General features: G+C 41.1%; 1 protein-coding gene across 2 annotated transcripts in view; it reads left to right on the top strand.

Annotated features, from left to right (window-relative positions):
* The window catches only part of klf8 (Kruppel like factor 8), a 48,852-nt gene extending 25,452 nt beyond the window's left edge, over positions 1-23,400 (top strand). For both annotated transcript variants that reach the window (XM_063011959.1, XM_063011960.1), the window contains exons 3-6: positions 10,292-10,766; positions 16,002-16,113; positions 20,012-20,154; positions 22,037-23,400. In XM_063011959.1, coding sequence (XP_062868029.1) covers positions 10,292-10,766; positions 16,002-16,113; positions 20,012-20,154; positions 22,037-22,218 — 912 coding nt within the window. In that variant the 3' untranslated portion in view covers positions 22,219-23,400. The remainder of the gene's footprint in view (positions 1-10,291; positions 10,767-16,001; positions 16,114-20,011; positions 20,155-22,036) is intronic.
* Positions 23,401-23,657: the final 257 nt, after the last annotated feature.

Below are 23,657 nucleotides of genomic sequence, written 5' to 3'. Positions count from 1 at the left end.
TGGAAGGGCTGTGATGTAGCCAGCCCACACCCCTCATTTAACACAAACACACACACACACACACACACACACACACACACAAAACCCTACCCCCTCACAACACTCCCACTCCCACATTTGTACCCTCCCTTGGCCAAGAGGGGCACACCAAAACACTACATACCTTCAGGGGTACACGTTCACGTACACACACACCCACAAACCACCACGCTCTACATGCACATTTAGCATAAGCCCTTTTTACACATATGTGTTTACCTGGGTATTAACCTGAAATCGATCAGGATGGCGTAATGTGCAAAGGCACTCCAGCTTTAAAATGTTGAATAAACCGACATGGCAACTCGCCTCGTGAAAGCCTGGTACATTGTGTGATTCTAACAATTCAACAACCTCAGAATATTAGAGGTACATTTCCAAATATGTGTACACCCTGCTAATTATTAAGTTCAGCCACACCCATTGCTTGCATGTGATGAATGATATGAGGGCCAGTGATAGCTCAGTGGTTAAGGTACTGGACTATTAAACAGAAGGTTGCCGGTTCAAGCCCCGCCACCACCAAGTTGCCACTGTTGGGTCCCTGAGCAAGGCCCTTAACCCTCAGTTGCTCATTGTGTAAGTTGCTTTGGATAAAAGCGTCTGCTAAATGCTGAAAATGTAAATGTAAAAAATATGCTTCCAATTTTGAGGCTACAGTTTGGTAAAAACTCGTTCCTGTTCCTTCTTGATGATAATCGTCTACCATAAAAATGATTTAAAGACTTTGGTGTAGAGCAATTCCAGTGACCTGTGCAAAGCCCTGACCTTAAACCCACCAAACACCTTTGGCATGAATTAGAATGTCAATTGAAAGCCAGGCCTTCTTTTTAACATTAGTTCCTTACAAATACTCTTTTGATTAAATGGGCACAAATTTCCACAGATTAGTTCTTGGGTTCTAGTTTATATTGATGTCTATGGTTTTGAAACTGGATGTCCAACTGCTGGACGTCCACAAATCTTTTTGCCATATGTTGTATTACTGAGTACTGATACTCAACCTGATTAGGGTCACAGTGTGTACATTTTGGCATTTAGCAGGCGATTTTTTATCCAAAGTATACTGTCTAAGCAATTATGGGTTGAGGGTTAAGGGTGTTGCTTATTGGTGGGGCTTGAACCAGCGACCTTTTGATTACTAGTCCAGTACTTAAACCACTAGGCTACAACTGCCCTAACAATATCAAAATGGAACGAGCAAGAATAGAATTGGGGTGCAAGAAACTTCCAGAAACAAATCTCCGGAAATGGCGCCAATCAATTGCAGGGCATTGGTTCACTCACTCACTCACTCACTCACTCACTCACTCACTCACTCACTCACTCACATTAAGGGGCAATTAAAAGTCTCTAGCAAACCCATACAGACTCTAGTGGAGCATGAACCTCAAATCTGCGTCCTAGTAATGCTATTAATATTTGAGGTGCATCTGCATGGTTAAAAAACGTACTCAAACTGATCAGGATCTAATAATGGATGGAGTAACTTCTCAGCACGGCTCCAGTGCTGCTGCAGTATGATATAAGGGCTGCAGTTGGTTGCTGCGTTGGCTGTTCAGATAGTTGTTAAAGGGTGCGGCTCACTACCACTCCCTCTCTCTGCCTCTCTTTGGCATTAATAATCTCCCTCAGCAGCCTCTCCCTCCATCCATCCCGGCCTCTTTTAGTTTATCATCCATATCTCAGTCCTCACACCCCACCCTGGAGACGTGGCCTGGGCAGCTCGTACAGCGAACAAACAAACAATCTGCAACTCTCCAGCAATCACACAGCAAAGTAGCTTAATCTGCCCGATGTTTTGTCAGTTGCTGGACTCGGTTCTGCAAACAAACTTCGGCGTAATTGCTTTGAAACGGGGGCAGGCGTGTGGTTGAGGGGCGAATGGTGTGCATTTGCTTTGATTAAGCTTGTGAACAGTAAATCCTTTGTTGTGGCTCTGTTACACGGCAGAACAAAGTGAGAAGCTGAAATGGCTAAAAATGTACTAAAAGAGGAAGAACGTTGGTGGACTTCTACCAATGCCTTCCTTAATAAACATCATTAATTTAAAACTTTTATCATAATAAAGTCAGTTATGACATAAATATAATTATTTGGCAACATTCTATCCAGCACACTAATACAGCTTTTAATTAATAGCTATACAAAACTAAAGTCAGCTAATCTACACTACATGTACAAAAGTATCTAGCCATCTATACAGACCATTCTGGTCTTTTGACCACACCCTTTACAAACAGGTGCAAATAAAAATCAAGTTTACAGCCATGCAATCTCCATAGATAAACACTGGCAATCAAATAGCTTATATTAAAACTGTCACCTTTAATCTGGTGATATCATAAGATGCCACCTGTCCTACATATTAGTTTGCCAAATGTATGCCCTGTTAGGGCTGCATCAGTTAGCTGATAGTGTCTTTATTAAAAATAGAGATGTCTAGGAGCTACAATAGCTCAGCCATACGGAGCTAGGCTCCACAATGCTTCTGGAAGCGACTTCAGCAAAATAACTGTTCATTGGCAGTTGTATTTTCCATTAACAAAAGCTTGATGGTGTAAAGCACACTACCATTAGACTCTGAAAGAGTAGGAACATATTCCCTAAAGTGAGTATTTACTGTCTGCTAGTTTGATGCACAAACATGTTTGGTAGGTCACAGAAAGAAATACTGCAGTTAGCTAGCAAAATCTGTAAAGTTTGGTGGAGGGGGATTCAAGCGAAGCTAACCATATTAACTCAACATTCAACCCATTTGAGCCCCAACCTTTGGTGTTTCATGCAAAGCTACACCCCAACACACATTTATTCATACATCAAACATGACTGGCAGGCAGGTTGAACAGCGCCTTAGGGTAAGTGGTGGATTTTTGACTACCACCTTTGTTTACCAAGGCTTCCATGTAGACCATTTTTTTCTCCCTGATCATATTCTGTCAGGTGCTGTAGTGTAAAGCAAACGTTCATATGATCTGTGGTTGCTTTTGATGATTTGGACTAGAACCCTTGGTTCCTTTTAAAGGAAATCTTCTAGAGAATTCAATGTTGTGGCAACAATTTGGGAAATATCCTTTCTTATTTCTGCATGACGTTGGTGTTTGGATTATGTTCGAATAGTTTAACTGCCTTAAGGCAGTGTTAGCTCAGCGGATAAGGTACTGGATTAATTATCAGTAGGTTGCCGGTTCAAGCCCAAATGTCAATAAGTTGCCACTGTTGGGCTTAACTTTCAGTTGCTGAAACTGTTTTCGGTCATAATTGTTAGTCACTTTGGATTAAAAGCATCTGCTAAACACTGCAAATGTAAATGTGATGTAAATTATAGTTTAATTTAAGTTTGGTGTAGAAAAAATTGATCAGTCTGCTTAAAGCTCAGACTGTAACCCTATTCCATACTTTTTATCAATGACTAACATCAATGACTAACCTTAATAATGCTCGAAGTAGAATCCTTGAAGTCAATACAAAACTCTAGTGGAAAATCTTCTCAGAATGAGATGGGGAGGCTGTTTTATAAGTAAAGCAGATGTTGGGTGAATAATTGTAATAGTCATTACTTCATTATAGAGCACAGCCATTGTGATAAGATTATTAATGTATCTGTTATCACTGGGCACAAGGCAGAAATACACCCTGGATATTTACATTTTTTAGCATTTAGCAGACGCTTTTATCCGACTTACAGTACTGTGACAGTATATTGTCTAAGCAATTGAGGTTTAAGGGCCTTGCTCAATGGCCCAACAGTGGCAACCTGGCAGTGGTGGGTCTTGAACCTGTGACCTTTCGATTATTAGTCCTGTACCTTACCTGCTAGGCTACAACTGCCCTGGACATGGTACCAAAACATCATTGAGCATCATACACTCAACACAATTACTCACTCATTACATTTCTCACACTTAGGGACAGCCAGGTCAAAAACCCACAAGGGCGAATTGAGAACCTGCAGAACTTTTCACCAACAGTGACTGGAAATAAATACCAAACCCATGTCTTCTGGACCCTTAATGCTCTGTGCCAATCACTCTGCCAGCTGTGCCACTCTGCTGCATCACGTCTATATAAATTTTTGAATTTAATTGGCAGTTATCTGAATGAATGAATGAATGTTATAGAATGGCTCAATTGACATTAAATATGTCCTGAATGGCCATTAAAAATATTAATAAAGGGTCAGGCTGAATTGTCATTCATCAGTTATTTGTATTTTTTTTTTTATTGCAGAACATTTACTTGACAGTACATTTAGTACCCGGGTGACTCTCTCTCTCTCTTACTCACTGATGGGTTCTGCAGTGCAGTAGTAGAAGCTTGGCTGCCTCAGAGTGGAGCAGTTTTGGAATGGAGCACTGCTCTCTTTCTGTTGGCAGCCCTCGTTTAACGACTCCCGTCTCCAGCTCCATCGTCTTCTCTGGCTAAAAAGAGCTTGTCCTAAAGAATTACCCTTCTGTAGTCGCTGACCCGTCGGGAACCAGATCTTAGCCCAGGCGTTTGGATTTCTATTCACGGACAGAAGTAAAATAGAATAGTCCTATACATGCCACAAAGTAAAATACCATTATATAACACAATCAAATAGTCTGTCTGTATGTCTATTTGCTACTCCAGACAACATAAACGATATGGTCAAGAGTATGTGGACACCCCTATTAATTATCAAGTTTAGGTGTTTCAACCACAGTCATTGCTAACAGGTGCACAAAACAGTTTTATCTTATACATTATATGCTTTAAATACATGGCAACAGTTGGGGTGGGGGTCCTGTTTCATCATGATCATGACCAAACCAAGGTCTATAAAAAGGAACTCCAGTGGCCACCTAAACCCAGATCTTAACCCTACTGAGCACCTTTGGAATGAATTGGGACATCACTTTTAAACCAGTCCAACATCAGTGCTTAACCATCCCAATCTGGATCTCACAGAATGGACACAAATTCCTGCAGACACAGCAAAATCTTGTGTAAAAGCCTTTACAGATGGGTTGAGGCTGATGTATCCATGAAATGTGGGGCAAGTCCATATTAATGCTCATGGCTTTGCAGTGGGATGTCCAACAGGTGTCCACATAAAGTATATCTTCAGACAAACCACATTAAAGGTATGGAAAAACCTAAATTTGTAATTGAAAATAAATAGATAAATGAATAATGGAACACCTACTGATACTTTAGTCAGAAAAGAGAAGACCCTCATAAGTGTACTTAAACTTTTTGACTTTAAATCCATACAGTCACAGTATAACGTAGACTACATTCATTGAATGATAGAATCGGACACACACATAGCATTTGAGATATTGATGGTTAAGGGCTTTGCTCAAGGGCCCAACAGTAGCAGCCTAGCAGTGCTGGGGCTTGAACCAGCAACCTTTTGATTACTAGTTCAGTACCTTAACCTCTAGGCCACAACTGCATACGTTACCATAGCATTCATGGCATGGTCAGACCTGTGAATAAATAAAACAGCACCAGTTAACTGGCTGCAATAAAACAGAAGGCATAATTGAAAATCAATTAAGACCAGATACTCACATTGCTAAGATAATTAGCAACCTTTGGTGTTCAGATGGTGGAGTTAATAGAACGAACCTTATATCATAATATCAAACTGATATCTCTAGAATGCACATTCCCAGCAAACATGTCCCCATTGGCACCCTATGGGATGATCATGGACCAAGGCTGTAGCCTTAAATTGAACCGTTGGGGGTTCTCTGCCATTCCAAAACATTCCTGCCATATTAATAATTGATGGGAACTACAAAATATATTGTAATTAGGGCCTTGCCATGGATTAAATTAAATTAAAAAAGCACCTATGACAAGAACATCCAAGGGCCCGACATCATCTCAGCTCAGAGCTCAGCATTCACATAGGAAAGAGACTCATAAAAACTAGATACATGAAATGTTTGGGTTAGCAGCTAGCTAAGCCGTTAAGATACAGGACCAGTAATCAGAAGGTTGCTGGTTCAAGCCCCAGCAAAGCCATGTTGCCCCTGTTGGGCCCCTGTGTAAGGCCCTTAATCTTGGGTGTTTGTATAAAAGTGTCTGATAAATCAGGAGAAACGTTCTTCACTCGTCTAATTACAAAATGCAACCTTCAGAACAACAAAATGGTAAAAATTTAATCCAGGGTTTCATTGTAACATTATCATATGAGCTATGAAACGTTCTGGTGGTAGTATGAAGGTGTGGAGGCGCTCAGCTGTAGGACCTGTAGGTTTCTTGAAATATCCCATGACGCCTGTGTAGGTTAGCCTACACTCGTTGCCCACAAACGTTGTGGTGTAAAGTGAAGCTTATGGGTCCAGTAAGGGCAGCTCACATTAGATACAGTGGGGTCAAAAAGTATTTAGTCAGCCACTGATTGTGCAAGTTCTCCTACTTAGAAAGATGAGAGAGGTCTGTAATTTTCATCATAGGTACACTTCAACTATGAGAGACAAAATGAGAAAAAAAATCCAGGAAATCACATTGTAGGATTTTTAAAGAATTTATTTGTAAATTATGGTTGAAAATAAGTATTTGGTCAATAACAAAAGTTCAACTCAATACTTTGTAACGTAACCTTTGTTGGCAATGACAGAAGTCAAACGTTTCCTGTAAGTCTTCACCAGGTTTGCACACATTGTAGCTGGTATTTTGGCCCATTCCTCCATGCAGATCTCCTCTAGAGCAGTGATGTTTTGGGGCTGTCGCTGGGCAACACAGACTCCACAAATTTTCTATGGGGTTGAGGTCTGGAGACTGGCTAGGCCACTCCAGGACCTTGAAATGCTTTTTACGGAGCCACTCCTTCGTTGCCCGAGCGGTGTGTTTGGGATCATTGTCATGCTGGAAGACCCAGCCACGTTCCATCTTCAATGCTCTCACTGATGGAAGGAGGTTTTGGCTTAAAATCTCACGATACATGGCCCCGTTCATTCTTCCCTTAACATGGATCAGTCGCCCTGTCCCCTTTGCAGAAAAACAGCCCCAAAGCATGATGTTTCCACCCCCATGCTTCACAGTAGGTATGGTGTTCTTGGGTTCTTCTTCTTCCTCCAAACATGACGAGTTGAGTTTTTACCAAAAAGTTCCATTTTGGTTTCATCTGACCACATGATATTCTCCCAATCCTCTTCTGGATCATCTATATGCTCTCTGGCAAACTTCAGACGGGCCTGGACATGTACTGGCTTAAGCAGGGGGACACGCCTGGCACTGCAGGATTTGAGTCCCTCTCGGCGTAGTGTGTTACTGATGGTAGCCTTTGTTACTTTGGTCCCAGCTCTCTGCAGGTCATTCATCAGGTCCCTCCGTGTAGTTCTGGGATTTTTGCTCACCGTTCTCATGATCATTTTGACCCCACGGGATGAGATCTGGACCCCAAGGGAGATTATCAATGGTCTTGTATGTCTTCCATTTTCTTACAATTGTTCCCACAGTTGATTTATTCACACCAACCTGCTTGCCTATTGTAGATTCACTCTTCCCAGCCTGGTGCAGGTCTACAATTTTCTTCCTGGTGTCCTTCGACAGCTCTTTGGTCTTGGCCATGGTTGAGTTTGGAGTCTGACTGTTTGAGGCTGTGGACAGGTGTCTTTTATACAGATAACGAGGTCAAACAGGTGCCATTAATACAGGTAACGAGTGGAGGACAGAAGAGCTTCTTAAAGAAGAAGTTACAGGTCTGTGAGAGCCAGATATCTTGCTTGTTTGTTATTGACCAAATACTTATTTTCCACCATAATTTACAAATAAATTCTTAAAAAATCCTACAATGTGATTTCCTGGATATTTTTTTTCTCATTTTGTCTCTCATAGTTGAAGTGTACCTGTGATGAAAATTACAGACCTCTCTCATCTTTCTAAGTAGGAGAACCTGCACAATCAGTGGCTGACTAAATACTTTTTGACCCCACTGTAAGTCCAGAGTCAATTAAGAGTAGATTAGGGCTGCCTGTCAACAAGGGTTACAAATTCTGTTGGACTCCTGGATCCAGTCCAGTACAGGTTTAGTTCAAACCTGTTTGCTGGGTTTCTCAAGGTTTGTTTTTTTTGCCTAATGGTATAATGTAGCATAGTGCATTGTTACACCCTTCGTATGAAGTTATGAACATATGATGCATCTTGGGTTAGCAAGTCTCTTAGTAGCTTGAAACACAATTCGATCCAGTGACCTAAATCTTTACCATGACTTCACGCCTACCCTTATGAAACACCAGTTTCTCCTCTGTGGAATTCTCGATCATGGTTGCATCTTATAACACCGCTCTCATTTACATTTTCACGTCAATACCCAACAGCTATTTTACTCGATTAGGTCATACCCACCGAGCCGATAATAATCACTGCATGGTGCTTTGCTCTTCAAACTCGAGTGCACTATTGGGGCACAGAGGGCAAAAAAGGGGTTTAAAAACAAGCCTCATGTAAAAGGTGGAGTGGAAAAGGGTGGGGTGACAGGGTGGAGAAACACAGAAAAAAAGAGAGGGCGGGAACAAGGGAGCTAGGCGGTAAAATGACTCAGCTGATACGGCCTAGTTTCCATGGCAACCGGAAACCTTTCCCACCCACTCTCCTTTTTTTTTTTTCCCTCAGACTTGCTCGCTTCTTCTGTATTTTTTTTTTTTACATGTCTTTTCCTCTTGGCACCTAGCCTAAACCTCATGTCCCCCTTTTTTTTTGCATGCTGCGTATACGGGAGTCGAGCATCTCCGATTCCTTGGTATTCTGTCTCGTAGCTGTTGCATGGGCATGTATGCTGCGGGTTATCTGGGTGTCAGTTGCCAGCTTGACTCATAAGCGGAGACTGTACGGGCGCTTTGTGTTTTGACTGTGTGTTTTGTCTTGTGGCCACACGAGTACACAAATAAATTCTGCACTGTTATAGTGTTTTGTTAAATTATAAAAGATACAGACAGCACAGAGTAGCTCACACGCTGCGCCTAGTCTGGTTTACGGGATTGTTATTTTATTGTTAGTGTTGACGTAATAAAATTTGCTTGTGTCCTTAAAGGTACTTACAAATTTAATTAACCTGGACTTGATAAATACCACTTTGTAAAATCTTGTAGACCTCCACTGGTGGATAATGGGAGTGTACACTTGGGGTGTGTTCGAAAACCTAGGGAGCTGCCTTGCTGTCTTACTGTCTACATAGGCAGCTGCCTCAGTAGAGAGGATTCTAATAAGTCAATGACTTATAAGACAGGTTATTCGAACGCGCTACTTAGACAGCGATTCCATCGGGTTTCGCGTTTAGCATCTTGCCATTAAAACCAATGGATTGAGGTAGCACAGCACGCTAACATGTCAATATAGCCTCCCTTCATGTACTGATAACGGTTACATTTCCTGACAAGACCGAACTTGCAAATAAAAACACTCGGTACAAGTTTATACAAGTTAAAAATCAGTAATATTTTATTTACGTTTGAAAATAACTCCATTCGTTTGTCCGCACCGACAGCCATGTTTATTTTTCTGTGAGAGAAGAGCAACCGACCCGCAATGAATTCTGGGATTGCCTTGATCACTAAGGCAGCGTCGGATGCTCACTCGTTCTTGAGTGAAAATAACATTGAAATATTAAGATGCCTCAGTAGTGAGGATATTAAGGCATCTAGGATTTCGAACAGCCTCCTTCTCGGGAGCGCGCACAGGATGACGTAAAATGCTGCTTATGTAGAGAGCGCGCTAGCTTTTCGAACACACCCTTGGTCTGTGTGTGTGTGTGTGTGTGTGTGTGTGTGTGTGTGTGTGTGTGTCTGGGCTGTCCTGGAACCGTGCCAGTTTCAGATCCACACCGTTGCTGTGTTGAGGCCCATCTGGACACCATTGTTTCTTCTAAAGGCATATCTGAGAGCAAACCAATCCACATACATTTGCATTTTTACTACCTGTTTTATCCCGGTCATGATCGTTTTAGGTCTGATGCCAAGCCAAAAACAGGGGGCAGGGCAGAAACACAACCCTGGATAGGGCACCAGTCCATTACAGAGCAACCCAGAGTAAAATTCAACCAAATAATCAAAACTAGGGTCAGTTTAAAACAGCCAGTCCACCTTTTGAGTATTGTGGGGGCATAGTAGGAATACTGGACTCCCATGTAGAGACGTGGCTAATAAATATATCTTTTTATTTTGTTTTACTTTTTGTCTTTTTTTCAGTTTTATTTACGTTGTGTTCTGCTTTCTGTTCCGTTTCTCATGTGTAACATCCTCACGCTGACCTTCTTTCCCTTTGGCCTTCGCAGAAGCAGGAACCCGAGGACTGCCCAGAGCCGACGGACCTGAAGCTAAAGTCCTCTCCACCTTCCCTCCGTGTTATCGACGTACGTTCCCTTGATGCCGACCAGACCGAGCCCGTGGACCTCTCGCTCAACAAGCCCCGTCCCTCGCTTCCCGTGGCCACTGCACCCATGGCCACACCGGTGAACCCTGCACCTTCTCCGAGCAGCATCAGCACCAGCGCCACTCTTCCGGCCGTGTTGGCGACACCGGGCTCTTTTCTGGCATCAGCGCAGGGTATCGGGGGCCAACAGATCCTGCATGTTATTCACACTATCCCCTCGATGAATATGGCAGGCAAGGTGGGCCAATTGCAAACCATTCCTGTGATGGTGCAGTCATTGCCTGTTGTCTACACTGCAGTGCCGGCTGATGGAGTGCCTGCTGCCGCTGCCATCACGGTGCCCCTTATTGGCACAGATGGCCGTTCTGAAGGGTCAGGTAAGAAAAATTTACTCATGTTACTTCCTCTAAAAATGCTCGTGTTTTTGTTTGACTCTCGTCTTACTGTTGTTTTATTTAGTATGGTGCGTGCCACTTTGGCGTCAGGTAGCTTGCAGCACTATGCAGGTCTGGTTATAGCAGGCCTTAAGCCTCCTGGCATACATTTATTAAGTCTAGAGTTTTCATATAGGAATTGCCTATAAACTAAATTAAAAACTAACCCAGAAACAACATCAGAATCCAGTAGTTATTTTCCAATGACAAAGAACCAGTGTTGTGTAAGGTTACGTCTAAGCATTAAAAGGCTTGAAATCAATGGTATGAGCTTCAAGGGTTCTGTGATTCCTATATTCAATAATTGTTCCACAGTTCCATTAACTCGAGCAAATCCTATGGTCTTGCTGAATGACATAATTCTGTCATCATTATAGCAACTTAAGCAGACCTTAGAGCCTTGGGTTGTCATCAGTCTGTCACTGTTACATCAACAGCAGTAGATCCAGGGGGTAAGTGGGGGGCGTCTTTTTATCATTCTTAAGATTTTAGCAGACCTCAGGGGGTTGAATGTGGTGGTGACGTTATTTACTCACTCTTACAACAACTCAAACACAACATAGGGAGTGGGGGGCAGCTTTATTCTGTCACGACTTCAACAGCTTCAGCAGATGTTAAGGGCTTGCGGGTGGCATCATTCTGTCACCGTTACATAAAATCAGGCTGTCTTTAAGGGGCAGGCATGATTTCGAGTTATAACTCGAGCAGACCTGAACAACTTAAGCCTCCCTCTTTTGGACAAGCCAAAACTGGCTGTGGTTTTTGGCTGCCAAATTTGCTGCAGGATTCCAGGCTTCCTTTGGAGGCATTGTCATGTGGATTAATTGCTCATAATGAGCAGCCCAGACATGCTTAGGATCATTTAGTGCTGTAACAGCTATAGTTGTGCAAAGCACATCACACTGGGCTCTGGAGCACTGGGAATATGTACTTTAGAACTTATAATTCTGTTAGGCAGATGCCAACCTCTCAGTATAGTGCCAACTGAAGATCTGGATGAAGAAGGAGGAGATGAAGTCATACTATGGAGCTGGTTTTGTAGGTTTTAGGAGTGGAGAGTAATATGACAGCAAAAGACGTATTAATATCTTGATTTTGGATGTAAGGATGCGTCTCAGGTCAGATAATTTTTGAATATGTTATCAGAGAAAGAAGGGGGTGGACGTGGTAAATGTGTGTTGAATAGAGGGCATATTTGTATATTCATTAAGGGACAGCATTGGTACTTCATTGCCTAATGACAGCAGTTTATTATTTAAAACAAGATAAATGTATGGATGTGTTTTACTTGATGTGTGCGATTGCCCCTGCTTTTACCCTACAATGGTTGAATCCGCCTCGGGGCTTTTTCTTCTCGTTGCCCTTCTGACTTCACAGCTTTCCACTACACTCTGCTACACAGGAAACAGATTCTAATCATTTAAAATAAAAAAAAGAACATTTAAAAGAATTAAAAGTGAAAACCCAGGATAAAAAATGCAGGGCGAGGTTGTTTTGTCCATTAGTCCAAGCATGGCAGCTGTTATACCCAATAAATTATGAATCTGGTATGATATTTTTCATTGTTTTAGGATGTGTAAAACAACTGCAGTTCAAATTATTATTGAAGTATTTTTTATTAATGATTAATTTAAATACAGGATATGTAAGTACCAAAAGGGGAGGGTTTTATTACATCCTAATCTAAATGTGATTCTGTTATGGTGTTACATCAACCAGTTGTTAAAGAAGTATTAACGAAGGGTGGATATTCATAACACTGGAAGCAAATGTGGCTTTACAGACTCTTTAGTAAAAAATTGTCATTTAGACATCGTTAGATTTGACAGCAGAGGCGGGTTATGACAAAAAACATATGCTACATGGTTGTGCTACGCAAAATGTCAAGTGAATATTGGTCTGGTTTATTGTATTTAATGTTCTTCAGTGTGTAGATGGTCGTTGTTCTTGATTGCTACATTAATTGTTGAACACAGAGGGAATAACCATATTTGTTGATAAGTGCTTTGCTGTTGAAAACACTACACCACTGGTTCTGATAGTCCAATAAAAGACAGACTTCTTAATCCCTAAATAATAAAAAAGCAACAACAAGTAACAAGTGTTTTTTTATTTTTATTTGACCCAATAAATCCTCCCTAGTTGTGAACTTCTGGATAATTATGTATAGGTATGGAATATAGGTAGGTATGGGGTATAGATGTGTCTTGTTCTCTATAAAATACACACAAAAAGTAAGTCTCTCAATAAATATATTTCCATACAGATCATGTCCCAATAAAAAATTGTCCAGTTGCTACTCTGCCTAGAAATTGGCATCATGCAAAGATCAGAATGTGCAGCTCTGAAGGGGACAAACAAGAGTCCAAAGGTCACAGCTAAAGATTTGCAGACCTCTTTAAAACACAAGTCCCCTGTTCATACGTCCAGCATGAGAAGTTCTACTAAAATGTTTAGTTAGGGTTCACATTTTAATTGAAACTAGTGTAATCCAGCACTGCCCAACTGTGAAACATTATAAGGTGTTTATTACAGACGTAGGACAGTGATTTTAAACACATAAGCAAATCAGTAGAAAGAACAGAATGTGTATTTTGGAATACACAGGTCTGAAAGTCTTCCTAAAGTATGACCTGCAGCAACTATAAACATTATTGCTACTACAGAATTTAGAGAACGATAATGTTTAGCAAATCGTTACACACAAGGATTCACATACTTTTCCAACTTGGATTGTAAGCAAATAATTAGTGTGTTGTATGAAGACAAAAGTATAATCTTTTATGTGCTTAATTTCTAATTAACACATGAATCTAAGTCAATTCAAAAGGTTCACAAACTTTTTCTGGTCATGTTTGTTCTAGACTCAAAGGCAGGGAGAGATTTTTGGGAGATTTTTGGGCAGATTTGTTTTCTATTCGTCCCATCCAGCTTCTGCCCACGACTCATTACAGCTGAGTAATATGTCAAGAGCTCTACATAAAAACACACATTTTGAATTAATTTTTTGGGTGCGGTGTCTCTTTCAAGTGCTTTTTGAAGAGGGATGTTTCACTTGCAGGCTGTGTGGAAAAACACTGAAGTGGAAGAGCCTGAGTTTGAAAAGAATGTAGTATTTAAAACGACTCGCAGTCGCGTGGACACCTGCTGTGAGCACTAATATTGAGACATTAAGGAGATGAGTTGCTTTGCATTTGACTGGGTGGCTCACAAGAGGTTGCTGCTAAAACAATAAGACCTTCCCGCTTTCATTCAGGAGTAGATGATCCTTAAACGGTGCAAACAGTGCTCTCTATTTTCTCCCCATCGGGGGGTTAAAGTTGGCGCCAAAGACAGATTGTTCTCCGTCCTGCTTAGCCACACCTAGTTTTAATGGGGTGCTCGAGGTTAATTTATGAGCCCTTCATCTCTCCATCGCTCTCCCTCTGTCTGGTGGACGCACCCATGGAGCAGTCTGCATACCACAGCCACACCCAGCTTTAACTAGAAATTCTCACCAATTCTGAATGGAGGACAGGGAGGGGTCATGCTGTGCTCTGGAACTGATACTGTTTGAATAAGTAAAGAGTAGCTTTACTTCTCTGTACTTTCTTAAAGGGGTCAGTCAAATTTTTCTAGAGCCAAAAATGTAGAAACTAGAGCCTTTGTCTCTTGCAGGTTTAAAAAAAACAGTTCAAGAGAGTCTGTCTGAATTAGGTCAAGTAGAGACTTAACATTGAATTATTGGACATGGTGGATAAATTCTGTTATGTTATTGGTATTTAACATTATAACCTGGCCTCCTAATTCCATTCTAGTAGTTGAAAATAGCCGGTGTCTTTGCTGTGCATGTGTAAACTGGGTTACATTTTTTCTGCATTTATTAGACACCCTTATCCAAAGCGACTTACAGTACTGTGACAGTATACAGTCTGAGCAGTATGAGGGTTAAGGGCCTTGCTCAAGGGCCCAACAGCAGCGACCTGGCAGCTTGAACCAGCAACCCTGATTAGTTCCTTAACCGCTTGGCTACAACTGCCTACAGTTGGGTTAGTTTGACTACACCAATAACACAAACTCTAAAGAAAATCAAAACTACCACCTTAAATTCGTCCTTTGTGTTTGTGACTTGTTTACTTACTTTCAATTACCAACACCTGAAGAATCATCTAAAGCTGTACAGCCAGGGACTTTGGTACTGGCCAAAATAAAAAGCACAATTTTGGCTCCAGAGTGGCATAGTGGAAGAAATGCTCACCCTATAGGCTGGACCTTACCAGTACCCGTTTTTGGCTGGAAATGGTACCCAAATTGGCCCTGTTTCTTGGCCATGAGGAAGAGCATTCCTGTTGTATCTATTAATCATGCAAGATCAGATTAGGCCACACCCTCCATAAAGTGTGCCAACTTGTTCAGTTACATTGCATATGTTGCAGTTTGTAAAGATACAGCTGGCTGGCTAGACATGTCCAGGAGGAATCACGTGTACACGCCAAACTCTCCCAGATTAATGATAATTATATGCAAGGCCCAAATTTACTAATTTATGGCCATGAAAATCGCATCATAGGTTGTGAAATGAGCTTTTCCCTTTTAATATGCAATTTGCTGTGAAATTCAAAATGTAAGGTTTGTGTTTAGCAATTAAATGTTTTTCATTCGAGTAGCGTTCAAGTGTCTCATGTTTACTGGATAATTTGGACTATGAGGTGGTCCTAGCAATCCTACGGCAATTCAGTTAGCAATCTCTTAGTCAAAATGTCCAAGATGTTGAAGTCTAAAGCAGCTAAAAACACGACTCGGGTATTTAAATTTGGAAAAGTCTTAACCAATTCTGTGTCAAATGGACGAGTGTTTTCATTAACATACAACCTCACACCATTGCTGGATGTTCTAAGTTTATATTCAATTATTAAGGTAGGGTATTGATTGTGCTGTGTTTTGTAGCTTCCATTTATTCTGTCATTCAATTTATGAGTGTCATATAATGACCGCCATGAAATGTGGTACTTTTCTTTAAAAATCCGTGAAATCAGTAATTTTTGAACACGAGCACTTTTTCCTGTGAATTTAGGAGGGAGGGCCATAGTTATATGATAAGCATGTGAGAGTTGGTAAGAGGCAAACAACCTTCAGTACTTTGTGCTGTCTAGCTTAGCATCAATTCTTATCTCTTCTCTCTCTTTTGTCTGTCTTCAGTGCTAATTAAGCCAGGCTCGACCTCACCGATAGAGTACCAGAGTGACAGCGATGTGGAGAGTGGTACAGAGTCGGGATCAGCCTCCTTTAGAACACAGAGCATGGACAACAGGTGAGTTGCATCTCTCTGGATCCGTTGCATTTGGTGTGTGGTGTCCATCACTGCTGTACCAATGTACTTACGTAACCCCGTACACAGCATGCTGGAGCTTTACCACTTGATTAGCTTTTCTGGAGCTTCAAGCTGGGTGTGTGTGTATGTGTTGCTGGGCAGGGTTCTTCTCAAACTGGGTGTAAACAAGGTTACATAACTCACTTTGTTGTCACACCTACTTATAAACGCTTTAGAAAAAGGAAGACATATGACTAAGGAGAGAGAATAAAAAGACAAGATTGATGCTTAAAGAATCAGTAGTGTTAGTTAAACTGTGTGTATTTAGGGCTGAATTAGGAATATGGGAGTGAACCAGTTGGCAGGCTGGGAGAGGACAGGCAGGGCCAGGAGGGAAGAGAGAAGAAAAAATGAGGGAAGGAAGAAACACAGAGACTGAAAAACAGGGAGGGTAAGTTAGACAGGGAAAGAAAGAGGAGAGATTAGCATCAGAATGGAAACTCTCCAGCTATATAGAATTTTAATGTTCTCACACTTTAGCTCCCTCTGCTGGTGATCTGGCGTTATTTCCTCAAGGGTCAGTAGCGTACTGTATTTCCTACAGTACAACTGTAGATAGTATATTATCTACAGTTGAAGTTTTGTGGTGTGAGAGCACCTTTCATAATCAATCCATGTATAATTTATTTTATGCATAAGTACTTACTGTATGCATTTTTAATTCAATAACTGTAAAAAAAAATTATTCATTTATTTATTCATTTATTCTGTCTGTTTGATCACCGCTTTCCTATTTAGGGTCGTGGTGGGTACAATTCACTGAGTAAACGGTAGAAAGCAGCCCAGACAGGTTGCCAGTCCATCACAGGGCAAACACACACACACACACACACACACCTAGGGCAATTTGGTAGCTCCAATTAACTTAAACCTGACTGCATGTCTTTGGACTGTGAGAGGAAACTGGAGCTCCCAGAGAAAACCCACAAGGACACAGGGAGAGCATGCAAACTGCACACAGAAAGAACCCGGACCACTCCACCTGGGAATTAAACCCAGGACCCTTTTTCTGTGAGGCAACAGTGCTACCCACCAAGCCACCTTACTGCCCATTTTTAGTATATTGATGTGTATCTTTGTATTGTCACCTGTAGTTACAGGGGTTGGACAAAATAACTGAAACACCTGGTTTTAGACCACAATAATTTATTAGTATGGTGTAGGGCCTCCTTTTGCGGCCAATACAGCGTCAATTCGTCTTGGAAATGACATATACAAGTCCTGCACAGTGGTCAGAGGGATTTTAAGCCATTCTTCTTGCAGGATAGTGGCCAGGTCACTACGTGATGCTGGTGGAGGAAAACGTTTCCTGACTCGCTTCTCCAAAACACCCCAAAGTGGCTCAATAATATTTAGATCTGGTGACTGTGCAGGCCATGGGAGATGTTTAACTTCACTTTCATGTTCATCAAACCAATCTTTCACCAGTCTTGCTGTGTGTATTGGTGCATTGTCATCCTGATACACGGCACCGCCATTGGATGCACATGGTCCTCCAGAATGGTTCGGTAGTCCTTGGCAGTGACGCGCCCATCTAGCACAAGTATTGGGCCAAGGGAATGCCATGATATGGCAGCCCAAACCATCACTGATCCACCCCCATGCTTCACTCTGGGCATGCAACAGTCTGGGTGGTACGCTTCTTTGGGGCTTCTCCACACCGTAACTCTCCCGGATGTGGGGAAAACAGTAAAGGTGGACTCATCAGAGAACAATACATGTTTCACATTGTCCACAGCCCAAGATTTGCGCTCCTTGCACCATTGAAACCGACGTTTGGCATTGGCACGAGTGACCAAAGGTTTGGCTATAGCAGCCCGGCCGTGTATATTGACCCTGTGGAGCTCCCGACGGACAGTTCTGGTGGAAACAGGAGAGTTGAGGTGCACATTTAATTCTGCCGTGATTTGGGCAGCCGTGGTTTTATGTTTTTTGGATACAATCCGGGTTAGCACCCGAACATCCCTTTCAGACAGCTTCCTCTTGCGTCCACAGTTAATCCTGTTGGATGTGGTTTGTCCTTCTTGGTGGTATGCTGACATTACCCTGGATACCGTGGCTCTTGATACATCACAAAGACTTGCTGTCTTGGTCACAGATGCGCCAGCAAGACGTGCACCAACAATTTGTCCTCTTTTGAACTCTGGTATGTCACCCATAATGTTGTGTGCATTGCAATATTTTGAGCAAAACTGTGCTCTTACCCTGCTAATTGAACCTTCACACTCTGCTCTTACTGGTGCAATGTGCAATTAATGAAGATTGGCCACCAGACTGGTCCAATTTAGCCATGAAACCTCCCACACTAAAATGACAGGTGTTTCAGTTATTTTGTCCAACCCCTGTATATCTGCATTGCATGGATGGTTCTTGCTGGTGTTCGGACAATGTTTTGTCTAATTTGTGTCTCGTATTGTACAGTACCTTTCTTCCTCCAAGCCTTGAAACAAACTCTTTGCATTTAAAAGAGTATTAAATCTGATATTTTGTGGATGAATGGCTTCTATCACAAAATTACATTCAATACAATTTTCTAAAACCATTGCTGTTAAATAGTCAAAAAAAGTACACTTCAGATCTCTTTAACATGTGACTAGTAGAAAGATACAGTGTTTTTTAAAGCATATCTTTAAAAAAAACTAGATTCGGTGAGATTTTCTTATCAGTCGACATAAACGAATACCTGACTGTGTTATTCCAGAGGTTCACATACTTTTTCAACCTAGACGGTAAATGTTTAAATGATTTATTATCTACTACAATGTGCCACAATGTGCACCTACAGTATATGGCAGGTTTACCTAATTATTTGGCCAGTGTGTATAGGTACAAGGTGAATCAGATAAACTGGCAACTATTGTTTTGCATGTTATGTCACTCGAGTCTTGTGTTGTCTGAGCTAACATCCTATGCTGAATGTTGCTCTGAATGGTATAGACATGTTTCTGCAAGCTCAAAGCTGTATTTTGTCAAATCCATGGATACATAATCAGTTGTAGTTAGTGAAGGCCCAACCCCCAACCTAACCCAAAAAAAAAAAAAAAAACAGGCCCATATTATTTGTACAGAACTGTACAGAATGTATTTGGTTCAATCAGTGCCCATTACAAGACTAAATCATTCGTCTGCATGGTGTAATTTGTGACAATTTTGTATATTGTGTAAATCTGACCTTCTACAGCTAAATGTTTTTGTGTTCCACTGCAAATAATGGAAACTGATAATAAACTGTCTCGTGGGGTTTAGTATTAGTCTTTCCAGTTTGCATTGTCATTTTCTCAGCAATGGGCAGCACAATCAATCGATGAGTAGCACTGTCGCCTTACAGCTAGAACATCCTGGGTTCGATTGCCAGGTCGAGCGGTTCGGGTCCTTTCTGTGTGAAGTCTGCATGTTCTCCCTGTGTCTGTGTGGGTCTCCCTTCTACAGTCCAAAGACATGCAGTTGGGTTAATTGGAGCTACTAATAGCTAATTGCCCTAGATAAGAATGTGTGGGTGAATGTGAGTGTGTGTGTTTGCTCTGTTATAAACTGGCGACATGTCTGGGTTGTTTCCTACCTTTTGCCCAGTGAATCGGACCCTGAATAGGATAAAGCGGTGGTAAAACAGAAAATAAATGAATGAATGAATATTCCCAGCAATGACATAACAGTACAACATTTTGATTTAAAGTAATATTTATGTCATTAAAATGTCATTAAACCATATAGAATTCACAGTTCCAGAAAGAGCATTGTCCTGTACTTACACATACTGTATCAAGGTTTTAGTTTCATTTGTTCTGAGCCATTGTATTGGTGTATAAACCCAGACTAAATGCTCCTCTGTTCCCTTTAGTTTAAACACAGATGTGGACATCCAAGGAGACCCCGATTCTCCAGACATGAAGAGAAGACGAGTGCACATGTGCGATTACGATGGCTGCAACAAAGTGTACACAAAGAGTTCCCATCTAAAGGCACACCGGAGAATACACACAGGTTTGTGTCTTCTAGATGCTTAATATCTGTCAAAGAAAACTCTTTGAAGGCTCCTGAGCGATACCGACTGTATATTCACTTTTGTTATTTTAAATACTTCAAGTGCATCTACTTTAAATGTATACACAGAGTTGTTTGAAAAGGATGTACAGAGGAACCCCAATTTAACAGACTTAAAACCAGGGGGGTACACTGGTCTGTAAAATGCGATTGTTCCCAGGGGGTGCGAAAATATACGAAAACACAGCATTAAGGTCCACAAAAGGGCTAAACGTGCACATATGATAAAGAGTAAAATGAACAACGAAAAATTTTAATGTAAAAACTAAGCACTAGAACTTAAAACAGAAAAATAGCGAGAACAAAGTGAGTCTCCCGACCAAATAATGCCTATCACTCATGCAAACAGAGAGATGTGTGCCCACTAGTGGACACTTACTGAACCACTGGTCTTGGTATGCTTCTCGACGGACTTAAAAACAATTAGACTAGACATTCGGTTTTCCAGATTTTGTTCATTAAATCAGAAATCCATTAAATAGAGATTAATTACATCTCTCCATGTGCAGAAATTGTCACTATTCTAAAAATGTAGGTATCAATTTGTAAACATTATTAGGGCAAATAAAAAAAAGAGTTGTAGCTGGTTATATGAAAAGATGTTGCCATTGGTTGGAAAGTTTCCACACAATGAATAGGCCCAAATGTCAAATCCACATCAAAACCATGAATATTAATCTCGAGTCGGTCCTTCTATGCTGCAGTAATGGTCTTGATTTTGATAAATTAAAGCAATAAGCCACGAGAGGCCGTGCGTTACTGTGATTTTAGCACGGGAATGACGTTTTTGGCACGACGCGAAGCGGAGTCTCAAGTGGCTTATTGTTTTATAAAACGGCGGTCAACATAAAATACAATAAATACAACAATGTTTAATTCATAAATGTATTTATTGTGTATAAACTTACAATAAAGCATTCTTCCGCGATGCAAGGTAGTTCGATTAACAGTGTTGCTAGGCAACATGAGGGCGAACATAACATTAACTTTTTCTATTCAGTGGCGTATTAATATGGAATGATGTGAGATGGTCCTAGGTGTGCGTTTATCGGGGATTTTACAACGGCTTAGAACGCGGCTCAGCCAATCAGATTTTAGGACCGGAACTATCCGTTTTATAAAATCAAATAAACGTCAAGCGATAAAGCCCGACTCCCAGTCAGCAATCCAGTTTATCCCAAATAAGTTGAGATCAGGACTCAAGATATTTTACACCCAACCTGGCAACCCTTTTTAATGTAGATCTCACTTCTGCATTAGGACGTTGTAACACTATGATGGAAAAGGGCATTTGCCCAAAAGTTTCTGTTTCACTGCAACTAAACTGGCAAAACAAGACAAACAAACCACACTTTCAAGCATATAGGCAGGTGGTACTTCCTAGTTTCTGACAAACTTAGATTAACCAGATTAATGTAACAGATAGCCTGGTGTGCAACCATATTTATCACTTAGAAACAGAGTTTCCATAGCTACCAAGTTCACAGAGGGTGTGCTTTATACCACTTGTACTTGGCTGCTCAGCCATGGAAGCCTAGTTCATGAAGCCCCAGGTGACGAATGTTGCTTCCAGAGGCAACATCCTATGTTCATCTCAGGTAAACATTTCTTGAGCTGATGTTTCTTCCAGAGGCGGTTTGGATGTCTGTGATTTGTCATTTAAACTGAGAGAAGATGATCTTGTTGGGCTACATGCTTCAACATTCAGATCTGTCGTTCACCGAGCTTGTATGGCTTATTTCCAGGGTGTAATTTGACTAGTCTGTGTAGTTATATCAAATTGATTGATGATGTATTGATTGTTTTCATTTGTCTCATGTAGGAGAGAAACCATACCAGTGTACGTGGGAGGGCTGCACGTGGCGCTTTGCCCGCTCCGACGAGCTCACGCGTCACTACCGAAAGCACACAGGGATCAAGCCATTCCGCTGCACTGACTGCGACCGTAGCTTCTCCCGTTCCGACCACCTAGCCCTTCACCGGCGCCGCCATGTCATGATGTGATCATGGTTGTGCCTAGTACTCAATTTAGCCCTGCCTCTTTTCCACCTACTCCTCAGGAGACTCCACCCCGGAGAGGGTTGTGAGAACTGTGAAGCTAACCATCCCTTCCTCATGAGAACACGCCTGTCGAAGATGGAGCCGCATGCCTGCGGGGTCGCTCTACCCCGTTAGTACATGGCTGGAGCCACAGCTTACCCAACGTGCCCTCCTTTCCTGCCTTGTTGTGCTCCTTCAGTGCTTGCTTCAACACCCTTCTCTCTGGACCACAGGGAGGTAAAGACAAAAATGCACCGATTAACATGGAAGGGACACGGAGAGGAAAAGAGAGTCCACTGTCCTTGCAAAGCAGGACCAGACGATGGAGACGGCACATGATCAGACATGAGTGTTTTTTTTTTTTTTATCAAATTAAGGAAACAGGGATGAATTTACAAGTTCTCTGTGATTTGTACCTTTTATCTGAACGTTTTAGTTGTACCACAATTGGTTTGCATGAGCTAGCTCTGTGTTGAGGTGTTTTTATGTTTGTGTGGCTGAATGTTCAAGTAGAATGCATTTTTATTTGATTTTCTTTTAAGACCGCGCAATATATGCCCTCTCTTTTATTTTATGAACAAATGTGTAGGGGGTTTGCTGTTCTGTCCACCTACCATGCCTAAAAAGTAGAGACAGAGAGCTAAGACTGTGAATTAAAAAAAAAAAAATCTAGTATAATGTTTCTTCTAATTGGCTAATTTGGTCATTAGGTAAACTACATTATTATTATTTACACACAGATCGGTGCAGATAAACTAATCCTATACAAATAATGAAAACGATTGAGTGAACCAGAAAAAATAAGGGGCCGTATTCAGAGTTGTTACTTCAACGTATTCAGAAATTAAAACGAATAAAATAAAACTGTTCACATTGATAGATAGAGCTGATTCATCTCTGGAATTAAGGGCTGTTTGGACACCTGCACATTCAAATCTCAGTCATCCACCTTGACGTAGAGTTTACAGTCTTACAGTTTGTTAAAACCATGTTTATTCACCAAGGAAGTCAGAGCAATATATGCCATCTGAAGTATTAAATATCTAAAGGGGTCTTATTTTAAAACATAACTTTTATTAAAGCACTTTACATTGTTTTATCAATTAAAATAAGTCAAGGACTTGCTCTGTACTTCTGTTTTTTTTGTCTCCCTTGAATCTTTGACGTTTTATGCTTGTGTCTTGGACTATAAAATTAATGCAAACATGCAAACTTTTCCAGCTTATCCAAATAAGTTTAAATTAAGGTCTAAAATAGTGATAAGCTGATGTAAAATACAGCAGATGTGCTTTAGCTATATATATATATATATATATGTGTGTGTGTATATATATATATATATATATATATATATATATATATATATGTGTGTGTGTATATATATATATATATATATATATATA

The sequence above is a fragment of the Trichomycterus rosablanca genome, chromosome 16, assembly GCF_030014385.1.
Source record: "Trichomycterus rosablanca isolate fTriRos1 chromosome 16, fTriRos1.hap1, whole genome shotgun sequence".
NCBI lineage: Eukaryota > Metazoa > Chordata > Actinopteri > Siluriformes > Trichomycteridae > Trichomycterus > Trichomycterus rosablanca.
Note: the sequence above shows the minus strand (reverse complement) of the source record. Positions and strands in the feature narration are given on the sequence as shown.